The sequence below is a fragment of the Falco rusticolus genome, chromosome 4 (assembly GCF_015220075.1).
Source record: "Falco rusticolus isolate bFalRus1 chromosome 4, bFalRus1.pri, whole genome shotgun sequence".
Classification (NCBI taxonomy): Eukaryota; Metazoa; Chordata; class Aves; order Falconiformes; family Falconidae; genus Falco; species Falco rusticolus.
This window is the reverse complement of record NC_051190.1, coordinates 73,702,919-73,722,850: the sequence shown is the minus strand read 5'-3', so window position 1 is coordinate 73,722,850 and position 19,932 is coordinate 73,702,919. Positions and strand designations below refer to the sequence as shown.

The 19,932-nt window shown below is 40.8% G+C and overlaps 1 protein-coding gene across 3 annotated transcripts in view; it reads right to left on the bottom strand.

The window, feature by feature from the left end:
- FAM171A1 (family with sequence similarity 171 member A1) overlaps nt 1–19,932 on the bottom strand; it is a 90,465-nt gene that overhangs the window by 34,907 nt on the left and 35,626 nt on the right. Inside the window, exon 2 of one of the 3 annotated variants that reach the window (XM_037385453.1) lies at nt 2,789–3,016. The exons of the other annotated variants lie outside the window; for them this stretch is intronic. Within the exon in view, the coding sequence (XP_037241350.1) occupies nt 2,789–3,016 (228 nt within the window). The remainder of the gene's footprint in view (nt 1–2,788; nt 3,017–19,932) is intronic. 3 annotated transcript variants of the gene reach the window in all.

The following is a 19,932-nucleotide window of genomic DNA, read 5'->3' as shown; positions in this document are numbered from 1 at the left end:
TATTTTGGTTAATATGAGAAAAGTTCATTTCTGCCGAATTATGAGAACAGAAAACCCTCGATGCTTATTCCTTAAAGCTATTACAATAATATCACATGTTCAGTGACTGCACAGCTTCTCAACGTAAGACTGTAACTAATGCATACTAGTGTGTGACAGAAGAATCCTGATCCTTTGGCACAGTCCTGTTACAGTACTTTAAACATTACTAGCCTACAGCTCTCAAACCTACTCCCTGCTTGTGGCTGTCATTTAATTTAAAGTAAATGTGTCCACACAGGTTGGCACATTAGATTAAACCACTGTCGTGGGTGGAACACTGCTCAGAATGGCGTATCTGCTCTGTGAGGTGACAGCTGCTAATACTGTTAAAAGGCATTTTTGGGAAATGAGGATTCTGCTTTCCACGTGTGCCCAGACTGCACACTGCAGAATAAAGAAGGCCAGGCTGGATGGGGCTTTGAGCAACCTGGTACAGTGGAGGGTGTCCCTGCCCATGGCAGCAGGGCTGGACCTAGATGATCTTTAATGTCCCTTCCAACTCAAACCATTCTATGATTGTAAGATTTAAATACACTCCCTGTTCCCCATCATTCAGCTCTGATTAAAAATAACACCACCACCACTTCCACGGTTTTCAAAAGTTCTATACCATGCTATTACAAGCATGATAGGTGTTTAAATACAAACAGTTCTTGTGAAGTTTTTTTAAAGACTACAGGCATCACCTTATTCAATATGAAAAATAACATCCTAAGTATCTTGGGCCTGAAATTTTATGTCATGTCCCTTTTAAGGGGTAATTCAAAGAACAACCCTATTAACTCTACATAGGGTGTATCAAATTGTAACTTGTTGTTTCTTTAATCAAAGAAAGGATTAAGTTCAAGGTACAGAAAGCAAAACAAAGGATTCTACTCCCAATTAAATCAATGGCAAGATATCTACCAGTTCCAACAGGGGAAGATCAGAGGTCAAAGTAATCTATTTTCTGAGGTAAGTTCACATTTCAGCCATGGAAAAAAAGATTTTGTGGAAAATGTATACAATCACTGCTCTTTAAACTTCAATGACTTACCAAAACAACAATGCCATGTTTGATTCCCTTCCCTCAAAATCAAGATTTAAGAAAATGCAACAAGCAAAAAACCTAACCAAACAAACTCCAGGCCATGGAAGAGTAGGTCACATTGAAAAGATCTAGGGCAGAGCCAGAAAGATATGAGACACAAGGCAAGAAAAGGTACAGGCAAGAAACCGTTATTGCATACTTTATGCCTATCATTGTGAGTATGCTAGGGAAGCTGCACTTCATCTTGTTTAAACAGAAAAAAAAAAAAAAATAATCAAGAAAATTTCTAAACAGAGTCACAGAAGAATTATGGTTGGAAGGACCTCTGGAAGGCACCTGCTTCAACCAGGCAAGGAGGTGTCCAGTTGAGTTATGAGTATCTTTAAAGATGGAGATTTCATGACCTTTCTAGGCAACCCATTCCAGTCTTCGACTACTGCTGCTGTAAAGAATTGTTCCCTTTTATTTATTTGAAACTCTTCCTGCTGCAACTCATTTCAGCTGCTTCTTATTCTTTCACTATGCACCTAAGAGCCTGGCTTAGCCTCTGCTATGGTTCCATTAAGCAGCTAGAAAACATGGCAGAATACAGTAGAGGAAATGTGGAAGAAGTCAGTCTATCTTATCTGAAGCAAGCAAATGCAGGCAAGAAAATAGCATGTTGAAATGCCTAAAGCATAATTCTGGGTTTGAAGAGATCCAAGTTCCTTTCCCTATCTGAAAATACATTTGCTGCTTGACCTTGCGGCAAGTCACACAGTCCCTCTGGCTATGTTGATATTAATGCATAAAATGAAGCCAAGGTATGTGATCGAACACTTCTCTGTGATCATTTATACAATTTAAATATTAGCCCTTAAAACCTGGCATGGCTTTGGCCTGGGCTAGTTATCCAATCTCAGGTGGTATTTAGGTGTGATTTGGGTATAATACAAGCCTGGGATCATTCTCAAACTACTCAGACCCTAATTGTAGCTGGGGATTAGAGGAAAGTCATATGAAAACTGGGGATGTGACCTTCATCTAGATGTTACAACTCAAGATCTGAAAGCCAACCTCAATCTGTTCTATTTAGCAGTATAGAAACAGTCTTCATGACTCAGTTTCCCCTCCTGTACAACAAATTTCAAGTGTACCACTTGCCATAAAATTTTGAGGCATTCTGATAAAAACTAACATGCAAGTATTAATGTTATATTTGTTTGCCTGTGGAAGAAACATGCTAATTAAGTTAGAAAAAAAAATCCTTACATCTGGATAACATAACTGCAGATGAAAACTGTCCTATGGACATGGCCAAGAACTGAAAGTCCAGGGCCTATTTCGTACACTACACCCTACGGGGCAACAGCTGTTGCTACACCTTGGGAGAGAAATGAATGAGTACATCACAGCTCTTGAAACAAAGTACTTGGAAACAGAGTGCCCATAAAGAAAAAGATCTGGAAATGATTTGTAGTTTCTGTGGAGCTGTAAGAGCACCAAGAGTTGTTTAAAAACTGATGTATCACTGTATCAAGGACAGCCAGAAGGAGAGTGAATCTCTGCACAGCCCTGATGTCACAGATTAACTGAGGAAGAAACCTTGCTTTTTTTGAAACACACAGATGTTCTTCCTCCCACCCAGGATCACAAGCATTAAAACTCTCATACAAAACTGTGTAACTTCCTTTAGATGCAAAATCTTACCTCAGAACAAAAATAAAGATCTCTTACCAGGCAATCTTACAGGTTTCCATGGTGCAGAATTTGGCACATATGCATGTTTACTAGCAGTCACTATCAGCTGATTGCCCAACTTATACTGAAACTTGAGGAAGGCAGTGCCATCTGCTCCTGAGGTTCCAGATGCAATGGAGATCTGGTTGGTAAAAATCTCAATGAAGGCTTCAGTTACTGGCTGATGTGTGCTGGCATCGCTTACATGGACCTTCAGCGTTACTTCTGTAATGACAAACAACCACAGCAATTATCGTCCAAAAAGCTTCTGCAGGAGGCAGCAGTTAGAACATGCTAGCACACCAATGACCAAAAAGACACCGGGCTCAGTGCTAACCTCTGACACTTTGGTGCTAAGTATGACCTCTGGTCCTGGCCTGCAGCTCTCCATTTCTGGCAGTCACTCTTTTAGAGACACTGCAGATTCTGCCACAAGCCAGACCACATCCTGAATTATTGCCCTACTGCTAAATCCAGCTGTGGAGGCATCTGTCTTCCACCTATGACCCACATGCAACTGGGCAGAACATCACCAGGGGCAGTCAACATTCCCTTTGATGGGTACTGTTGTGAGGGAGGGGGTTATTTCCTGCTAAATTACTCCATCCCCCTTTAACACAACAGGTACCAAGTGAATCTCACAGTAGCATCATAATTCTAAATGTGTGTGCTATCAAACATCACACATTAGTCACAGATAGCACAGCATCGTCACTCTGTAAGGTCCCTGCCTTGCTATGCCTCTGCTCCAGCCTGCCTTCTCCATCAGCAGTGGGGAGAGGGAAAGGCTGCAAGCGGGCTGTGCTCCCTCTCCCCTTCCCCATAGCATTTCTCTCCTTGTGTAGCAAGGGAACACAGGAAAGTGCTGTCACAGAAGCCCAGAAAGAAAGTGGGCAACAGTGGGCTGTGTTACAGTCAGAGGTTTTGAAACCTGGTAGGAAAGATTGCCCCAGCTGGCACAGGACTTCCCTGGTGACGTCTAACCAAAGAGTGAAATCCCACAGGTTCAGGTCCTTGTCTTCAAAGCACAGGACAACCAGGTGGGATGCAGAGAGCCAGCAGTTCCTCCCCTGCCTCCCTGTCCACTGGCCCTTTTTCTGAAGGGGCAAAAATGTCACAGCCCCTAGTGATACCTGCTTGTCTGCCCTGATACTACCACACACAACTGCTGGGTACGAGAAGCAAAGAAGTCATGGTTAAGGCCGTCAGGAGAATCATACATCTTGTAGACATGCAGTCAGAAGCAAACACAATGGACTACATTTTCCTTGAGTAATTTGCCATTTTTCCAGAAACAAATTACTTGTTTAAATGTTTCCAGATGTACAATATTGGTCCACTCCGGGGCACTCCTACGACTAAACCATGTATTGTGTCACCAGGCTTTTGTTACATAAAGTGGAGTGGCTTGTGCAAGACAGTCCCTCTGGAAAGCATTCCTCTGTATCTACTATTATTTTTATGCCCCTCCAATAGTTCCTCTCCCTCATGCTCTAAAGTAGCAGCTGTTGCCTTTCTTCAGTAACTAGACTTAAACGAAATGCTGTGTTGAAAAGACCCAGCAACGGTCCAATGCCTCCACCAAGCCACTCCTTGGATTTTTTCGCTTACAGTCACCTTGTTCTCCTAAATAAGAACCTAGCTCCCTCTTTGCTCTCCCACTCTCCCCCTTTCTCTTGTTCTCACCCTCATCTTTGGAAACTCTGATTTCTTGCATGAAGTCCCCTACCTCAGCTTACTCCATTCCCCAAGGTAGTAGACAAAATTTTGCGAACTCCCTTTTTGTGTCAGGGGAATTCAGCCCCTAATAAGCAAGATGCTCACACTCCACATCCAACTCATTTCTTCATGGGCTGCCCAGAAAAGAGACCATGACCTCCTTTTCATATATATTTAAAAACAATACATTGATCTTCCCAGAAGAGTACTGGTGGTACAGTTCTGTTATATCATTACTGTGCATTAGGATTTTAAGAACTTATTTTGGTGTAAACCCTGAGCGAGCAAGACAAAACCAGCAAGAACAACAGCAAAGAACTTAACAAAATCTCTGTTGTGAATTTCAATAGTGAAATGACACAACAGAGATGCTGAGAAACATGCTGTAACAATATAAAATTTTAAAAGGATGTCAGGATCTAAAACAAAAATATCAGCACATCCGTCCTAAGGGCATTTCAGCCAGAAAGACATCGGGCCCTTTTACAAGTGGAGACCTTCTGTCTGAATCCTACAGTACAGAAAATATAAATATCAGGCAGTCCTGAAGAAAAACCCCATTAGAGAAATTAATCATCATTGCAGCCCGCACTTTAGAACTTGGCAACGGAGGATGCCAAGTTAGAGGGGATCAGCATGAAATACATTCTAGCTATTAAAGATTCTGGATTTGTTCCCAGTTTTGCATTTAGTAGTCAAAGAAAAAAACATATACTGAAAAACGGTGTCCATACACTCTGGTGCGCATGCAGAGAATGCCTCCTTAGAAACCTTACCCTGACCACCAAGCAACTTGTGAAATCTTGTGCATGTGAAAGGCAGCCTCATTAATCAAAGGAGGAACGCATATGTGTTTACGTATTTACAAACTGTACACATATTTACAAATGTGAGGGCAAAAAGCAATATAAGTTTTTATTTTCAAAATGTGCAGGAACAATACGCTTAGATCCAAAGCCAGATAACTGTGCTGTTCATGTTTCCCACTTTGAATTGCCTAGCAAAGAATGCTGAAGAACAGATGCAGTTAAGAATAATGGGTTATGCATTAAAGAAAAAGCAAGGGAACAGGACAAGCTGAACATTGTGGTTAGCAATTTCAGTAACATGAAAGTTTAGCCTTTTCTAAAACAACCACATAAAGAAAGAACCAAGGAGCTCTGTAGTATTATTAAATACTAATCAAGGAAGAGGATAAGAAAACAACAGAGGTACCAAATTATTTAATTCCTTATAGGCATCCAAAATTCTAGAATAGAGCCTAATACTAAAATTGATCAAGAGACAAAGACTGATAAACAAAAATTTTCTTGTATACACATACTTAGCTCTCTATTCCCAAACAAGAGAGCTAGCCATGGATACCTCCAGTAGGAAATTCCTCTATCCTTCACTCTATAGCTATACAAAAGCTTCTGTCTGCATCCTTCTCCCTTTCTGATAAGGAAGGATAAGGGTTTCCAAAATCCTGTTTCCAAATGGAAATGACAAAGGCCATCATCCAAGATGGAAGACTGATGCCCTGAAGACCAACAGACTGGAACTATTGTTCCAAACCACCGTCACTAGATCAGACACTGGGCTTTTTTTCTCCTTCTTCTTAATATTTAGACTTGTTTTTTCCTGAGAAGATAGAGAACGTCCTAGCAGCCTGAACAACCCCAGTGCCTTTTCATGTTTAATCTTCCCTGACATACTTGTGAAATGTATGTAACTTGCTTAATTCAGGGCTTTTTCCCATGCAACAGCACCTTTTTCTTCTTACCTAATGCAGCAGTGAAGTCACAAACACTAAACCTGTATTATCACAGTAATTTCCACAGCAACATAATGATCACAAGCTTTAAAGTGGAGAGAAGTTGTTGAACAAAACCTCCTCTCAAACAGTGGGAGGGATGAGAACAGTCTATAAAGACAGACTGCTATGAAAACTTAAAGCAATAAGCAAGTTTCAGAATATAGGAGATACTCAGGCATGTGAAGAACAGAGGGACTGATGAAAGGAGAGAGCAGAGTAAGGACAGCAAGTGATCCAAGATCAGTCTGACCTCAAATTAAGAGAGGTCTTAGACTGAAGCATGAGGTATACTAAAAGAAGTGTTTAATTAGATAAAGCTGCTTAGAAGACTCATTATTAGCTAATGAATAGAGTCTTTAAAATATCTGGCAAACATTTTAGTTGGTACTCCAAGCAAAACAGTGGGGATCAAGCAGATACATTATTCTTGAGTTGTACAGCCTACCACAGCAAGGAGCTCACACAGAATTAAAGACACATGGACTCCAAGAAGGAATGACATCTGCAGCAAGTGGGGAACATGATGGAGGCAGGGAACTGAAAGAACTGTGGAAGATGAACTCCAAGAACATGAACTGCTACAGAGAAGCGTGCCTCATTCTTCCACAGATTTGTGATACTGCTGTGCTTTCTATTATTTACTACAATGGGAATATTCCATCACTAAGTTCTGAAGGAGCCTTGCTCTGTGCTACCGGTGAGGTCCTGGAGGAAGGAAGGGGACATCAAGGTGCACAGTGCTGATGTTTCCTCACTGCAGAGCAAAGCAGGGATGGCCAAGGTGACAGGCTCTGGGCTGATGAATTCACCCGAGACAGCTGCGATCTCTCCAACCTCCCCAGACAGGCCAGCCACATTCAGGACAGGCTATACCTGAGCCAACAGCCCTGTCTAACATACCTGGGTCCTGACCAGTGTGGTGTGAATGTGACTCTTTCAGACCTGGGCTGTCTGGCACATGGTTCCCTGCTGGCTTGCAATACAGTGAGCACAGGTAGAGCCAGAATAATTTGCCTGCACCACTAGCAAGTGCCCTGCATTGTATTTCTATAGGAATATTTCATGTCCAAAGCAAAAGCTACTTATAATAGCCATTCATTTCCAGCAGATAAAACCACAGGCAGATAGCCTGTCTGTATGTGCAAGAATACTTTCCCCCTCTCTGAAAGTGCAGCAAGGAACAGGTCACTCACAAACGTTAAATAGTGCAAGCCATCTGGGAAGCCCTGCAATTCTGCTTCAAGAATCCCAAAGCAAAGTGGGAAAAGGTTAATGGGAAAACAGCACATACAGGCATACATTCCACATAGAGATCAAGGTTGCTGCATGTATATGCTCAAGCAAGTAAGTCTAGCCTAAATCTCTTTTCTTATAGTTCTTATAGTCCTTTGTCTTCTCTCAGAAATCACATCTTGTTTTTTAAATGAGCACAAACCAAAACTACTAGTTAAAGTGAAAACATCTGCTTAAGTTTAACTCCCTCCCAGTTTTCTAGTACTACATTTATTGTCAACTACATAAAAAAAAAAGACCCCAGCAACTCCAAGGTTATAATTTGGGAAAGTTAAATAAAAAAAAAGACAAAAAAAAATCCCTTGCATTTTAGCATTCTAATCAAGAAGCCCATCTGTCTCCTTAATCTGATTTTTTGAGATTTTACTAAGTCTAAACTTTTTCTGAGCAATCCTTCCTGTACCATCTGCTTTATGAACCACACTGCCTCCTCTGAAATACAAGTAACCTTAAGACAACTATTTCTGCAGTTGCAACTCCTCTTAGACTCACAACTCGTCTTTATATTACCGTGAACTCCCAGTTTGGGAACAGTTTCCTTCAGTATCCTGAAGGTTATCCTTCCTGGTATCATCAACGCTGTCTTCTACAACCAAACTCCTGAAAAGTATTGTTTTGCTTTGGGTTTTGTTGTTGTTGTTTTTTAAAAGCCAGTAATGTTACATAGAAAGGAAAAACCTAAGCAATCTAAGTGATGGCACAATGTCAGATCTCAAATACTGAAATAAACAGAGAAAATTTATGACACAGGTTAGAAGTCAAAGATCACAATCTTATTTGGATCCCAATCCTGAAATATGGTTTCTGTGCACAAACCCCTCTGTCAGGCAGACTCCCATTGACGTCGGCTGGACAGATGATCCCTTTTGGGAATGGGCTGACACAGGCCACTGTTATCACTTATCTTTTCCTCTGGGAGTCCCCTATCCATGGACAAAGTCAGGATATTACCAAAGAAAGAGATATTTAAATTATCTAGGTTTTGATTAGAAAAAGAAAACTTCCAGCTCATTTAAAAAATGCCATTATGAACTTTGTTTAAAATTGTATTGTCCGCTCTGACTGAGCTGACTGACAACATGCCTGATTTTGAATCCTACGTGCCAAATGGGTAAGTCTTTCTGCCTCTTAACCTTTTGTCCATGTGCAAGGTCACTGCTCAACAATAGGATTTTCATTAATCTAAAGGAAAACATTTTCATAGAAAAAGGAGTGTTCTCCATCCCCTAGCCACAGATGCCAATTCAAGCATTTACATACCATCGTATCTTTCTAACGTACTGCATCAAGAAGGCTCTACCGACAACCATGCTTCAAAATAGTAGCAAAGTTCATGTAAAGAAAAAAGAAACATGTATGTAAAATCCCTCCAGAAGCACACAGATTCTGATCTTTATTGATGTCACCACCTGAAAAGTAAGTTCAGAAGTACCACCTCAAATGACAAAATAGGTGGGCTTGTGGAAGAGTCACTGCAGAGATGATTACACCCTCTGTTCAGAACAGGCTCTGGTCGACGTTACAGGAAAACCATTGGTGCTACACAGCCTTCCCCTCCACCACATGTGACCAAGGTTTCAACTGGGGTGAGTGTCTGCCACTGATGTCCAGGGAACCCAACCATGCAGAGGGTGGGATGCGGGAGGTCTGCTTCTGCTCATTGCCTGCTCAGCAATTCTCAAGATAATACTAGGGCTGCTACAGTCCCTAGCATCAAGCAGAAAGATCCTTACCTTCTGTCCACAGTACTACCAGCCAAACTCTAGCAAGGACCACACAAGAGGGCTTGGTTCTCAGGCCCACACTTCAAGAATTTAGAAAGGAGAGGGGTTCAGAGAAGAGACACATAAAAATCCAGGGGACAGGGAAGCAGCATTAGGACTGGCCATCTGAAGAACCCAACCTCTCCAGTTACTGTAAGAGAAGGCTGGATCACTGTGTATAACAGGGAAACTGCAAAAAAATGTCAGCTGAGGACCTTTAGTCTTGCTGACAGAGATACAGCATGACCCAACAGCTGTACACAGAGCTGAAGCAAACTCGGATGTCATTTCTTTGCAACAAGAGAACAGCTGACTGGATGGCAGATTCACTTGTGCTGACAGACTATGGGAAGATTTATTTTCTTTTTTTTTTTTTTAATAGCTCTAATTTTAGTTCTAGGTGCTTAGTTAAGGCTTGCAATTAATGTTTAATTCTAGAACATTTATGAAGACAGCCCAAATAGTTGTCTGCAGTGTTTTCTTTTTAGCACTGCAATCCAAATTTGCTACACACATTTCTGCTTTATAGGTCAGCTGGAAGACTATCAGTATTGTCCTCAGCACACTGAGCACTTGTAGTGTGATGACTACAATTAACTCACACCTCGGAAGTTAAAAAGGAACTTTTTTCCCCAAATGCACAACTGACTGTGATTTCTGAGTTTTTCTTTTATTCCTCCACCTTGCTGTTCCTCAGAACCAGTAGAGATCTGATACAATGGGAGCTGCATAACCCAGTCTCCTGGCTGGCACAGAGAAGCCCTTCTGCAATAACGAGTCAATGCATCTTGTTCACCTCATCTCAGCAGACAAGCAGGATCCAGGGTCATAGAGGAGGCTGCTCTCAGGTGGCACTTGAGGCTTTTTCACCCTTCTCTGCAGCACAGTTTGATTCATCTACATTTCTCATCTAACATTCCTTGCCGCTGCAAGTGCCTTCAGGCATTGCTGGCACTGTGACTGGTTCCTCTAGTACACAAGAATTTAATTTCCGGGGGGCTGAAATGGTTTATTTTAATTAAAATAATTAGACTAAAGCCTTAATATTCAAATAGAGCACAGTGGTCTGTGAAACGATGGTCAGACAGGTGCCCTACTTGCCTCTTCAGGATTAAAATCTATTAAAAAAAAGCATTTAGAAACTAAAACCATAAATACATTAGCTTATCTCAAAATACATTATTTCCTAGTGATAATGTACACAAATGTTAATAAAACATCACAAAAGGAACTCTGGTACAAGAACTAGAGCAATATATGTCATGCCCAGTGACAACCAGGCTACTACATGACCATATACTCAAAGAGGAGGAAGGGGCAGTCAAAGGATAATAAAGACGTTCATCACACAACCGTCCAACATTTAAAAGAGGATTTGCATGTCCTGACCCACTAGAGCCTAGAGCACTACCACCAAAATTAATTTATTGGAAAAAAAAAAGTAGGAATTTGCTTTAATTAAAAAAAGTGAGAGCTATATGCATAATGCCCAGATGAGTCTCTGATACCCTATTGTTAAGTGATTAAACAAGCATTTATAATTAACTTGAAACTCACGTGGCTATGAAACTCATGAATAGCAATAGTTGCATTAACAGGTCTGCTTTTGATCTCTACAGGAACTGTGCATGACACAAACTAATTTTATTTCCAAACCTTGTCTTTCAGACATGGAATTATATAAAGATACTGTCATGGAGCGCAGATGGAAGTTGAGTTTCAAAGCTTTAGCTTGCCACACGCATAATGCATTCTTTACAAGACATGAAAAAGTAATCCCTGCTTAAAACCTCCCTTTTTTCCTAATAGAGTCCTTTGAAACTCTGTTTGGAGATCAATATGGAATGAAAAGATAATGCACTGATATTTTTCAGTTGCTGAGCATTAGAGTTCTCCACTGACTCAAACAAGACCGCAGCTGATTTTGCAACATCAGCTCTGAGGATAACACCACATTTAGCTCAGCTGCTGCACAGCTCACAGGGGTTTTAAGCCAACTTTATACCTACTGCATCCCCAGTCTAGTTTGGGGGAGGGCAGAAAGGGAAAGCTTGGATTTGCTTAGCCATGAATGGATGTGTTATATTTTCTTGGAACAACTTATTCCTAACTCTATTAAAAATAGTATGCATCTGATGAAAACAATTTAAAGCAGATGTATGCTATGTTTAAGTGAACCAGTGTATATGCAATGTGGCAGCAAGGATACAAGCACTTTTCTTTGCTTATTTCCAGGTAGCTTTAATCTTAGGTTTAATCTCCACTTATTTCCAAAACCTGTTGTGAAAGCAAAGCTAGATGTCACTTTGGAAGTGTATTATTATTTGTGGTTTATTTTTGTGGGTTTTTTTAAACAAACCACTAATAACTCAAATAAACCCAACTCAATTGCCTCTCTACATTTCCACCGCACTCTGCAGTGCAGACTTCCACTCTCAACTTCGTGGTCCACTAATGTAAGCTAATACAGGCAGAGGCAAATTCTTACATTAACATTTTATCTAGGTACTTGCACGTTCTCTTTTTTCAAATATATAAATAGTCAATTCACTTTCACTTCACTCCTCGAGGAGGTTATCCCCAGCTGGCAGACAGAAAAATTAAGCATAGGTAAAGCTACACATGGTTAACAATCTCATTCCTCCAGCCCAGCCAGCCAAAGCAGAGAACTCTGCAGAGCGCAGCACTGCTGCTCAGCTACTCCAGAGCAAAACCAGAAGCATTCCTTCCCCTCCCACCTCCATAGCCTGGCTGGGGACTCCTGCTCCTTCTCTTGTGCTGCTCTGCTGCTGCTTGGACCTGTCACTGTGTTGGTTCCATTTCCTAACCCAGCACAGCACCAGCCTAACAAAATGAATGGCTTGTTCCCAGATTATCAGGTTGAACTGCTGAAGCCAAAATCAGCAGAAAGGGCAAGTGTGGGGGCGGAGAGGCATGAAGTGTTCTGGCCAAGTACAACACTGGCAGAGGAAAAGAAGGGAATGGGGACCACCCCTGCTGGTTCACGGGCAATTAGGTCAGCTCACCTGTACCACAAGCTTTAGGTCAGTACTTGGCATGAACAGATGCAATAGACGTTTATTCTGCATTAGTCCCAAATAACTTCCTGACTACAGTACCTCTACCAGTGCATACTGGCACTGCAGCAGTAAAATCTCCTTTCTCCATGAGCATAGGATGCTAGTGACAATGCCAGGGAAGGGTTTGCTGGGAGCAGTGAGGAATTTCACAAGGGCACTGTGCAGGGTTTACAGCCACAGCTGGCATTTCTGTCTGGGTGGAGGGAGGTTACGGTTGGTTCCTCCTGACCCTATAATAAAAAGCATGCTTTCATTGACACCTCTACATGCCAGTTACTATGACTGCTGTTTTCTCCTAACTATAGCACTAGGGTTAATCCCCCCCTCCCCCAACTCGTCTATACTGAAACTTCCTTATCCTTCAAAAATATTTATTATGTTTCCAAGTTTTTGAGATTTTTCTGTTCAAAACAATGTTTGTATTTCCTCATTTAGAGTAATTAAAAAAATAATAAATTAACTAACCTGTGATCTAGGTCATCTTCTAGATAATGAATACAGACTTCAAACAGGAGCTGCTACATTTCCCTTCATCCTAACACTGTAAAGCATCCCCAGCATGACACAGGGCCATTTGTCATTACCCTTCGTTTACTCCTTCATCCAATCTCAGTCACACAGAAGAAGCCTTCTCTATCCAAGTCAATTAATTTTTCAATTAATATTTTTGAACCAGGCTGCTGTACTGTCTATATTTCAGCTGTGATGACTGCATATATACGCAAAACTTAACAACTGACTCAGCAACCAAAGCTTGCTTCAGTTTAAATTATCATAACAGCCATGGTGATCTTAATTCTTGGCAGGGGATTAATTTTAGGGCTGTTAAGATTTTATGAGAAAAAATTCTAATCAGAATAAAATTGTGAATTTAAAAAAAATATTTTCTATTCCCCTACACTGCAAGTCAATTATGCAAATCAGAAATTATTTGCTCTTTCACAAATTCACAATCGTTAATTGGAAAGTACAGTAATAGTTACACATAAAACGTTCATCTTTCTTACAGACTCATTTTATATAAAAAACTCAAAGCAACAGTGACCAGGGTTTCGATACACTGCTCATCCAGCTTATATTGCTTTCCACGATTGGGAAGAGCACCGGAACACATCCTTGTATTTCTTGATCATCTTGTAGCTCTGATTCCCGGTGATGCTTATCAGAGTCCCATGACTTGCAGAACCATATCCCTGCAGAGGGATCTGGACATTAAGAGGGACCTTGAGGTGCTGGAGCGTGTCCAGAGAAGGGCAACGAAGCTGGTGAAGGGTCTGGAGCACAAGGCTTATGAGGAGCGGCTGAGGGAACTGCAGTTGTTTAGCCCAGAGAAAAGGAGGCTCAGCAGGGATCTTACCGCTCTCTACAGCTGCCTGGAAGGAGGCTGTAGGCAGGTGGGGATCGGTCTCTTCTCCCAGATAACAAGCTACAGGACAAGAGGAGATGGCCTCAAGTTACACCAGCAGAGGATTAGATTGTGTATTAGGAAAATTTTCTTCACTGAAAAGGTGGTCAAGCATTGGAACAGGCTGCTCAGGGAGGTGGTGGAATCACCATCCCGGTATGTGTTTAAAAAAATATGTAGATGTGGCACTTAGAGACATGGTTTAGTGATGGACGTGGCAGTCCTGAGTTAATGGTTGGACCTGGTGACCTTAAGGTCTTTTCCAACCTAAATGATACTATGACTACCACTGCACTGTAGCTAGAAGGCAAAGGTTTTCAACCTGGAGTACGTCGTCCAGGCTTTGGGAATGTGTGACTTGGAGAAGCATGTTCATTTAGGTTGTATAATTGCCTGCCTAACGGGGGCCTCAAGGGAATAGCACTCTGCTGAAGGACTCACAGGGTTCACAAATCAGAATATTAACAAACCAGTGAACCACAGCAGAAATGGCTGATCAAAGAAAATCAGTGAATTATCTGTTCTCTTTAGAGATAAATCTGAATGTAAAATGCTGTGACCAGCCAATAAACAATGGAGGAAGGCTGAGAGGAGATAAGCAAGGGCGACATGCCCTGGAGCCCAGGGAATAAGGCAGGGTGTGACTGACCGCAGCTGCTACAGAGCTGACTACCTCAACACAAATGGGACCCGAGGGTTTGTTTTTGATGAGCAGCTGTCAGTTCAGTATATCAACTGACTACACCAGAGTGGAGTGGACCAAATCTTTCTCCCATGTTCATTAAAAGAGAATGTCTCCCAGACCAGCATGGAGACAGGGTACATACACAGCTCAGCTCAGCCTAGAATACAAAAACTGAACAACTAACAACAGAAATAAATAAATTCGAAGACAGCAATGGGCTTGAGCTGGTTTCAACCCATGCATTCCTTCTTGGTGGCTGGTGATGCCCAGCATCATGATGGATGAGCATATTACAGAGACCAGCAACATGTATCACACATTGATGGTGTGACTGAAATGTTACTGCCATTTCCTAAGTGCAAATTACATTGGTATTGTGATTTCAGTATATTTTCTATCACTGTGCTAAATCAAAAATCCCATGTAATGCTAAGTATCTTCAAATAAGTACATTTGATATTAAACATTATATGTCCACATGTGGCCTACCTAAAAGAGTCCAGTCAGAGAGTACTGGACTGACAAATGCTCATATTATTTACTGGTTTGTTCATTTGACAACAGAAGAAGGTTATTGCTTACACTCTGGCATAAATTATAGCTGTAAACATCACTCTGCTCAAGCTCTCTCCCACAGTGCCGAACCCCTCAATTTTTTTCATTTTACCTCTTCTGTTTCTCATACTCGTGCTGCAAAACACACATCTGTTTAGAAGAACACTACCATGAAGGGCCGCTGGCATTTTCAGTTTGACAAATAAATCCACTTTCCCATTATCAAGCAGATACGTAGAACTGAAAACATGCCAGTGGCACGCTCTGCTTCCTTGGTGCAGACAGCAACTTGAATATTGCAGGCCATTTAGTCTATGCATTAAGTAAGCATTTTAAAGCATTATACTGGTTTAAACAAAGAGCTGTACGTTTGGAAAGTGATCTACTGCGTACAATGTTTAAAGAGGAAGAAAGAGGAAGGAATTTCTAAATAACAAAATCATACAGATGCTAAACTTATATACAGAATCTGCATTAACAGATGGGGAATGTGCTGGGAAGCAAATGAAAAAGTACATATACAAGACCAATAGCCAACTTCTGAAAGGGCAAAATATGCTCTATTATGTTGGGCCTAAGAAGAATATAAGGTTAGCAGATGAAGGGCTCATGTATATTATGCATACATGCACACATGTATGTATGCTAAATTAAACTGAAAATACAAGGTACAGCTAATCACACCAACAGCATTTACTTAGAAGCTTCCTCAACACTACCAGTCCGTATCGCTGCCCTGAAACCCAATGCAAAAAGAAATTTACAGATACTTTCTGGGAGTTAAGGAAATACGTATTTCATACAGGGGTATAATATTTTTTGTTGTTTGCAATTAATTCTGTTCTCACATTTACAATGGAACTACTAATAAAAATAACAGTATACAAGAGTTAACCAATACTGTAAAGGACCAGCCCAATAAATTTAAAGCCTATTCTACCACATTTAGTCATAAATACAATTCCAGTGAGCACTACAGGAGTGCTAACCACCTTGTAAATATGCAAAATAGAGATAAGGAATCCTCATCTTGCCTTCTGAAACTTAACAGCTTTAGGAAATTATAAACATCAATTTTTAGCAATACATTCAGTATCACTTCACACTACATATAATTGTATTTGACATCCACTTTTCTGAATTACTGTACACATAATTTTAAAGTTCAGATAATTTCAACAGGTCCTGGGATTTGGGAAATTAACATTCTGTAATACAAAAATAAGGTACTCTTCCTGCTTTGCTGAGCATATGTTCTAAATCAAAACTGTTCTCCACTTTTTTTTTTTGTCGCCTCACATTAGGCCCTGGGAAAAAAACCTAACCACATAACCCAGTGGATGTGTGTACATACACACACTCACAATCCGCAGCAAGCAGTTTTACGGGAAAGCTGATGTATTTATTTCAACAACTGGTCTACTAACTCAAGCGGTCAGTTATTCTCCTGAGGTTACAAAATTACTTAAGGGAAAAGGACAGCAGATTGCTATTATTGCTCAAAGCCAGTCCAAATTCCCAGGCGGCCTTGTGCTACCACACTAGCACGACAAACTTTCAGCCATCAGCTGGCAGTGCACAATATGCATTGTGTTAAAGAGCATACAAAGCAGAGAGGTTAGGAGATCTAGCAGCACTCATCCAGTAGGAATTGCACGTCTACTCCAAGGATGCTGACAATCAGCTGAGTTGCCTAGATGTTTACAAAGAGAGAAGGACTTTGAGTCCACTGCTCCAGTACAGTATCAGACAACACAGCGCAGCAAAACAGTAATAGTTCCTGTTCTACGTAGTCACAACAGAATTATACGGGCACATTAACATCCTCTACCCACATACATGTGGATGAAGTATAGGAGAGACAAAATAATTAAAAATCAAGTTGCCTTAAATGGCAATGTAAAACAGCATATCTGCGGACTAGAGTTGCTGCAAGAAACGGCTGTTACACTAATGCCAAGTTGTTCAATGTGAGCAAGAAGGATTTTAACTTTGGCTTTGGATCATTCAATCAGATACTCCCATCTGAGCGGGTAGTCAAATAAAGAAAAAGTGTGGCAAGTAACAATCATTAATAGCTAATGTGAATTAAACAACCTTTACTATCTGAACTTTAAGTTCATCTTTCTAGCCATTAAATGAATATTAAAACTGGGCTAAAATTACTTCATGGTTATATTCACATAGACCACAGTATCCTTGGGATCGTAAATAGTACATAACATGCAAGATTATAACTCAGCTAAGTATAGACACTCACAGTATACAGACACTCATTTAAAATATGGTGATTCTTATGTTACCTGCAGTACCAAAGCCAAGCAAAATATATTTTGTATTCTTTTACATGGGCATGCTTACATATAAAATATTGCTGTCTACTTTGGAAGTTGCTTTTTAAATTCATTTTTGTTACTGACAGGTTAAAACTGCAGTGAGGTGGGTGGAATTTCTTAAAATTGCTTTTCAGCTAGGAATCTCAGTAAACATTATTTTCTAGAGCCACCATTCCAATTCTCTTGGTGGAAAGGACTTCTAGAAAAATCAAATAGCACCTGTGAAACATAATGGGTGAGATTTCATGATTCACTTAGGGATGCAGCGCTAAACTTGCCATCAACACAGACAGTGGTAGAAGCAGATGGCTTTGTGGGCCATAAGGTACTTTTGCACCATCCTACACTTTTCTGCAAATTACGAGGGGCTTCCTGGCAAAATGCTCTGGGAGCTGCCTGTTACATCAGCTGTTACAAAGCTTGGACTCTGAAGATGCAGCCTTAGCCTCGACAGTTTTCTCATTTCTGATGCAGAGGCTACATCAGAGGGCATGGGGAAAGAGTCTGCAAAAGGCAGCTGTGCCTCTCTGGCAACCAGAGTAGTTGCAGGGCATCTTCCCTGGCCCAAGTTCCTAGCACAGCGTAATATGGTGCTCACAGCTGAACGGTCTCACCCAGGAATTCCAGTCTGGGTTATTTTCCACTCCTGTGCTTAAGTCTCCTTTGGCATAAAACCACCACCTCTTTGGCCTGATGAGCTACTGCTGAAATAACTTGGACAAGATGACGTGTTTAGTACCACAGCTAAGGATTTTCACAGCTGTTTGTTAAACACCTTGCTTCATATTTAGGTACCTTTGCCCTGCTGTTCTCCCACTCCAAGACTCCATCACTTCCTAACATCATAATAAAAGTTATTTTGTATGTCTGTATACTATTTTAAAAAAGGAAAAAAATGAAAGCTCTGCAAGAGATAAATTCAATCAAGTGATAAATTTAAAAACTTGAAATAAGTGCATTTACACTAAAACAATATGCCTTGTTCAAACTACTTTTTATTTAAGTAGCAGTGATAGCAAATTATAGCAAATATGTTTACACAGCAGACTTGCCACAGCTAACCAAACATATATTTTGCTTTTGGGTCTCTGCAAAATTTTGGGACAACCCATCCCAAATTTCACATGAGATTATACCAATCTGCAGAGAAAAACAGGTTTTAGAAGTTCATTCTACAAAGTGCACAGAAATTTTAAATTACTTTTAAAATCAAGACTTCTCATTTTCAACAACTTCACTGCAACTTTTGCTACTTTGCTCCCAAAAAGAGTCCTCTTGAAAATATGCATCCTTTTTAGATCACTTACTGCAGTGACAGCAGGCACACTGATTCCAGCAAGTGTAGCAGCTCAGTTCTGAAGTCTCCAAACCTTTTTCCAAATCAATTAAATCCAGAGTTAAAAGAAGCCCACCAAATCATGCAGCACAGTATTTTGAATACCTGCAACATGGTATGATCATGAAGTTCAGAGTAGGGGGAACGTCCCTTGGTACACCGGAGTCCTGGTGCTCCTATAGCTGGGGCGAAGAAACACAGGTTCCAGGAGACTCACAACAAAAGCAGCATACTCCTCTCATTTTGTGTGGGCAGCCTGCAGTAATTACTCTTGCGTATCACTCAGCTACAGTTCACAGATGGGTACTTGACCTACTCCCTTTTGAGAAAAGCAATCACCCTACTGGTCAATTTTGGTTTTCATGGTAGTGTTTTCCAAGCTCTGTACACGGCCCTTGAACATACAGATTATATCAAGGGATTCATGAATGACCCCTGAACAAGAGCAAGCCTTAAAAAAGCAAGCCATGAGGCTTACCAGTGTTATACTGGCATTTTTACTGCTACTGGGTTTTTAAATATTTTTAATAGAATCCATAAAAGCAAAAGGGCTAAAAGCTATTGATGAATTATGAGAGAAGTCTATTAAGATGGCAGTGGGGTTGCTTCTTGTTTTGGGGTTCTTAAGAAACTGATATTCACAGACACTATTTAGGAAAAGGAGCTCCAAACTTGGAAAGAAAAATAGTGCAGTAACAGAAGGTAAAAAATGTAATGAAGATAGGGCAGCATCTAGTTTTTGCATGAGTTAAATTAAAGCCTATGAATACATTTATTCTAACAGTTTGTTAGCTTGCAGAGGATCTACACAAGGTTTTGTGTTCAGTGGGACATTCACCTCCTATTAAATTAAAAAAAAAAAAAAGAATGAGTGCATCCTTGTGAAGGGAAGCGCCTCTGGGCTGAGTTGGGGTGAACAGTAAATGGACTTTAATACCACAGGCAAAGACAGCTAACACAGCGGGAAGCCCACCCGGTTACCTGCCATGTCTGTCAGCTTGGGTAGGATGGAAGGGGACAGGAAGACATGGGAAGAGGTAGACAATCTATATCCACTGCAACAAAGTAATGAGAACAAGGAGAGGTGCTTATGGGAAAGTCATAGGTCTGCAAATGCTGCCCCTCCATCCCATTGAAGTATTGAAAAAAATAAGGGTTTTTCTCCCGGAAT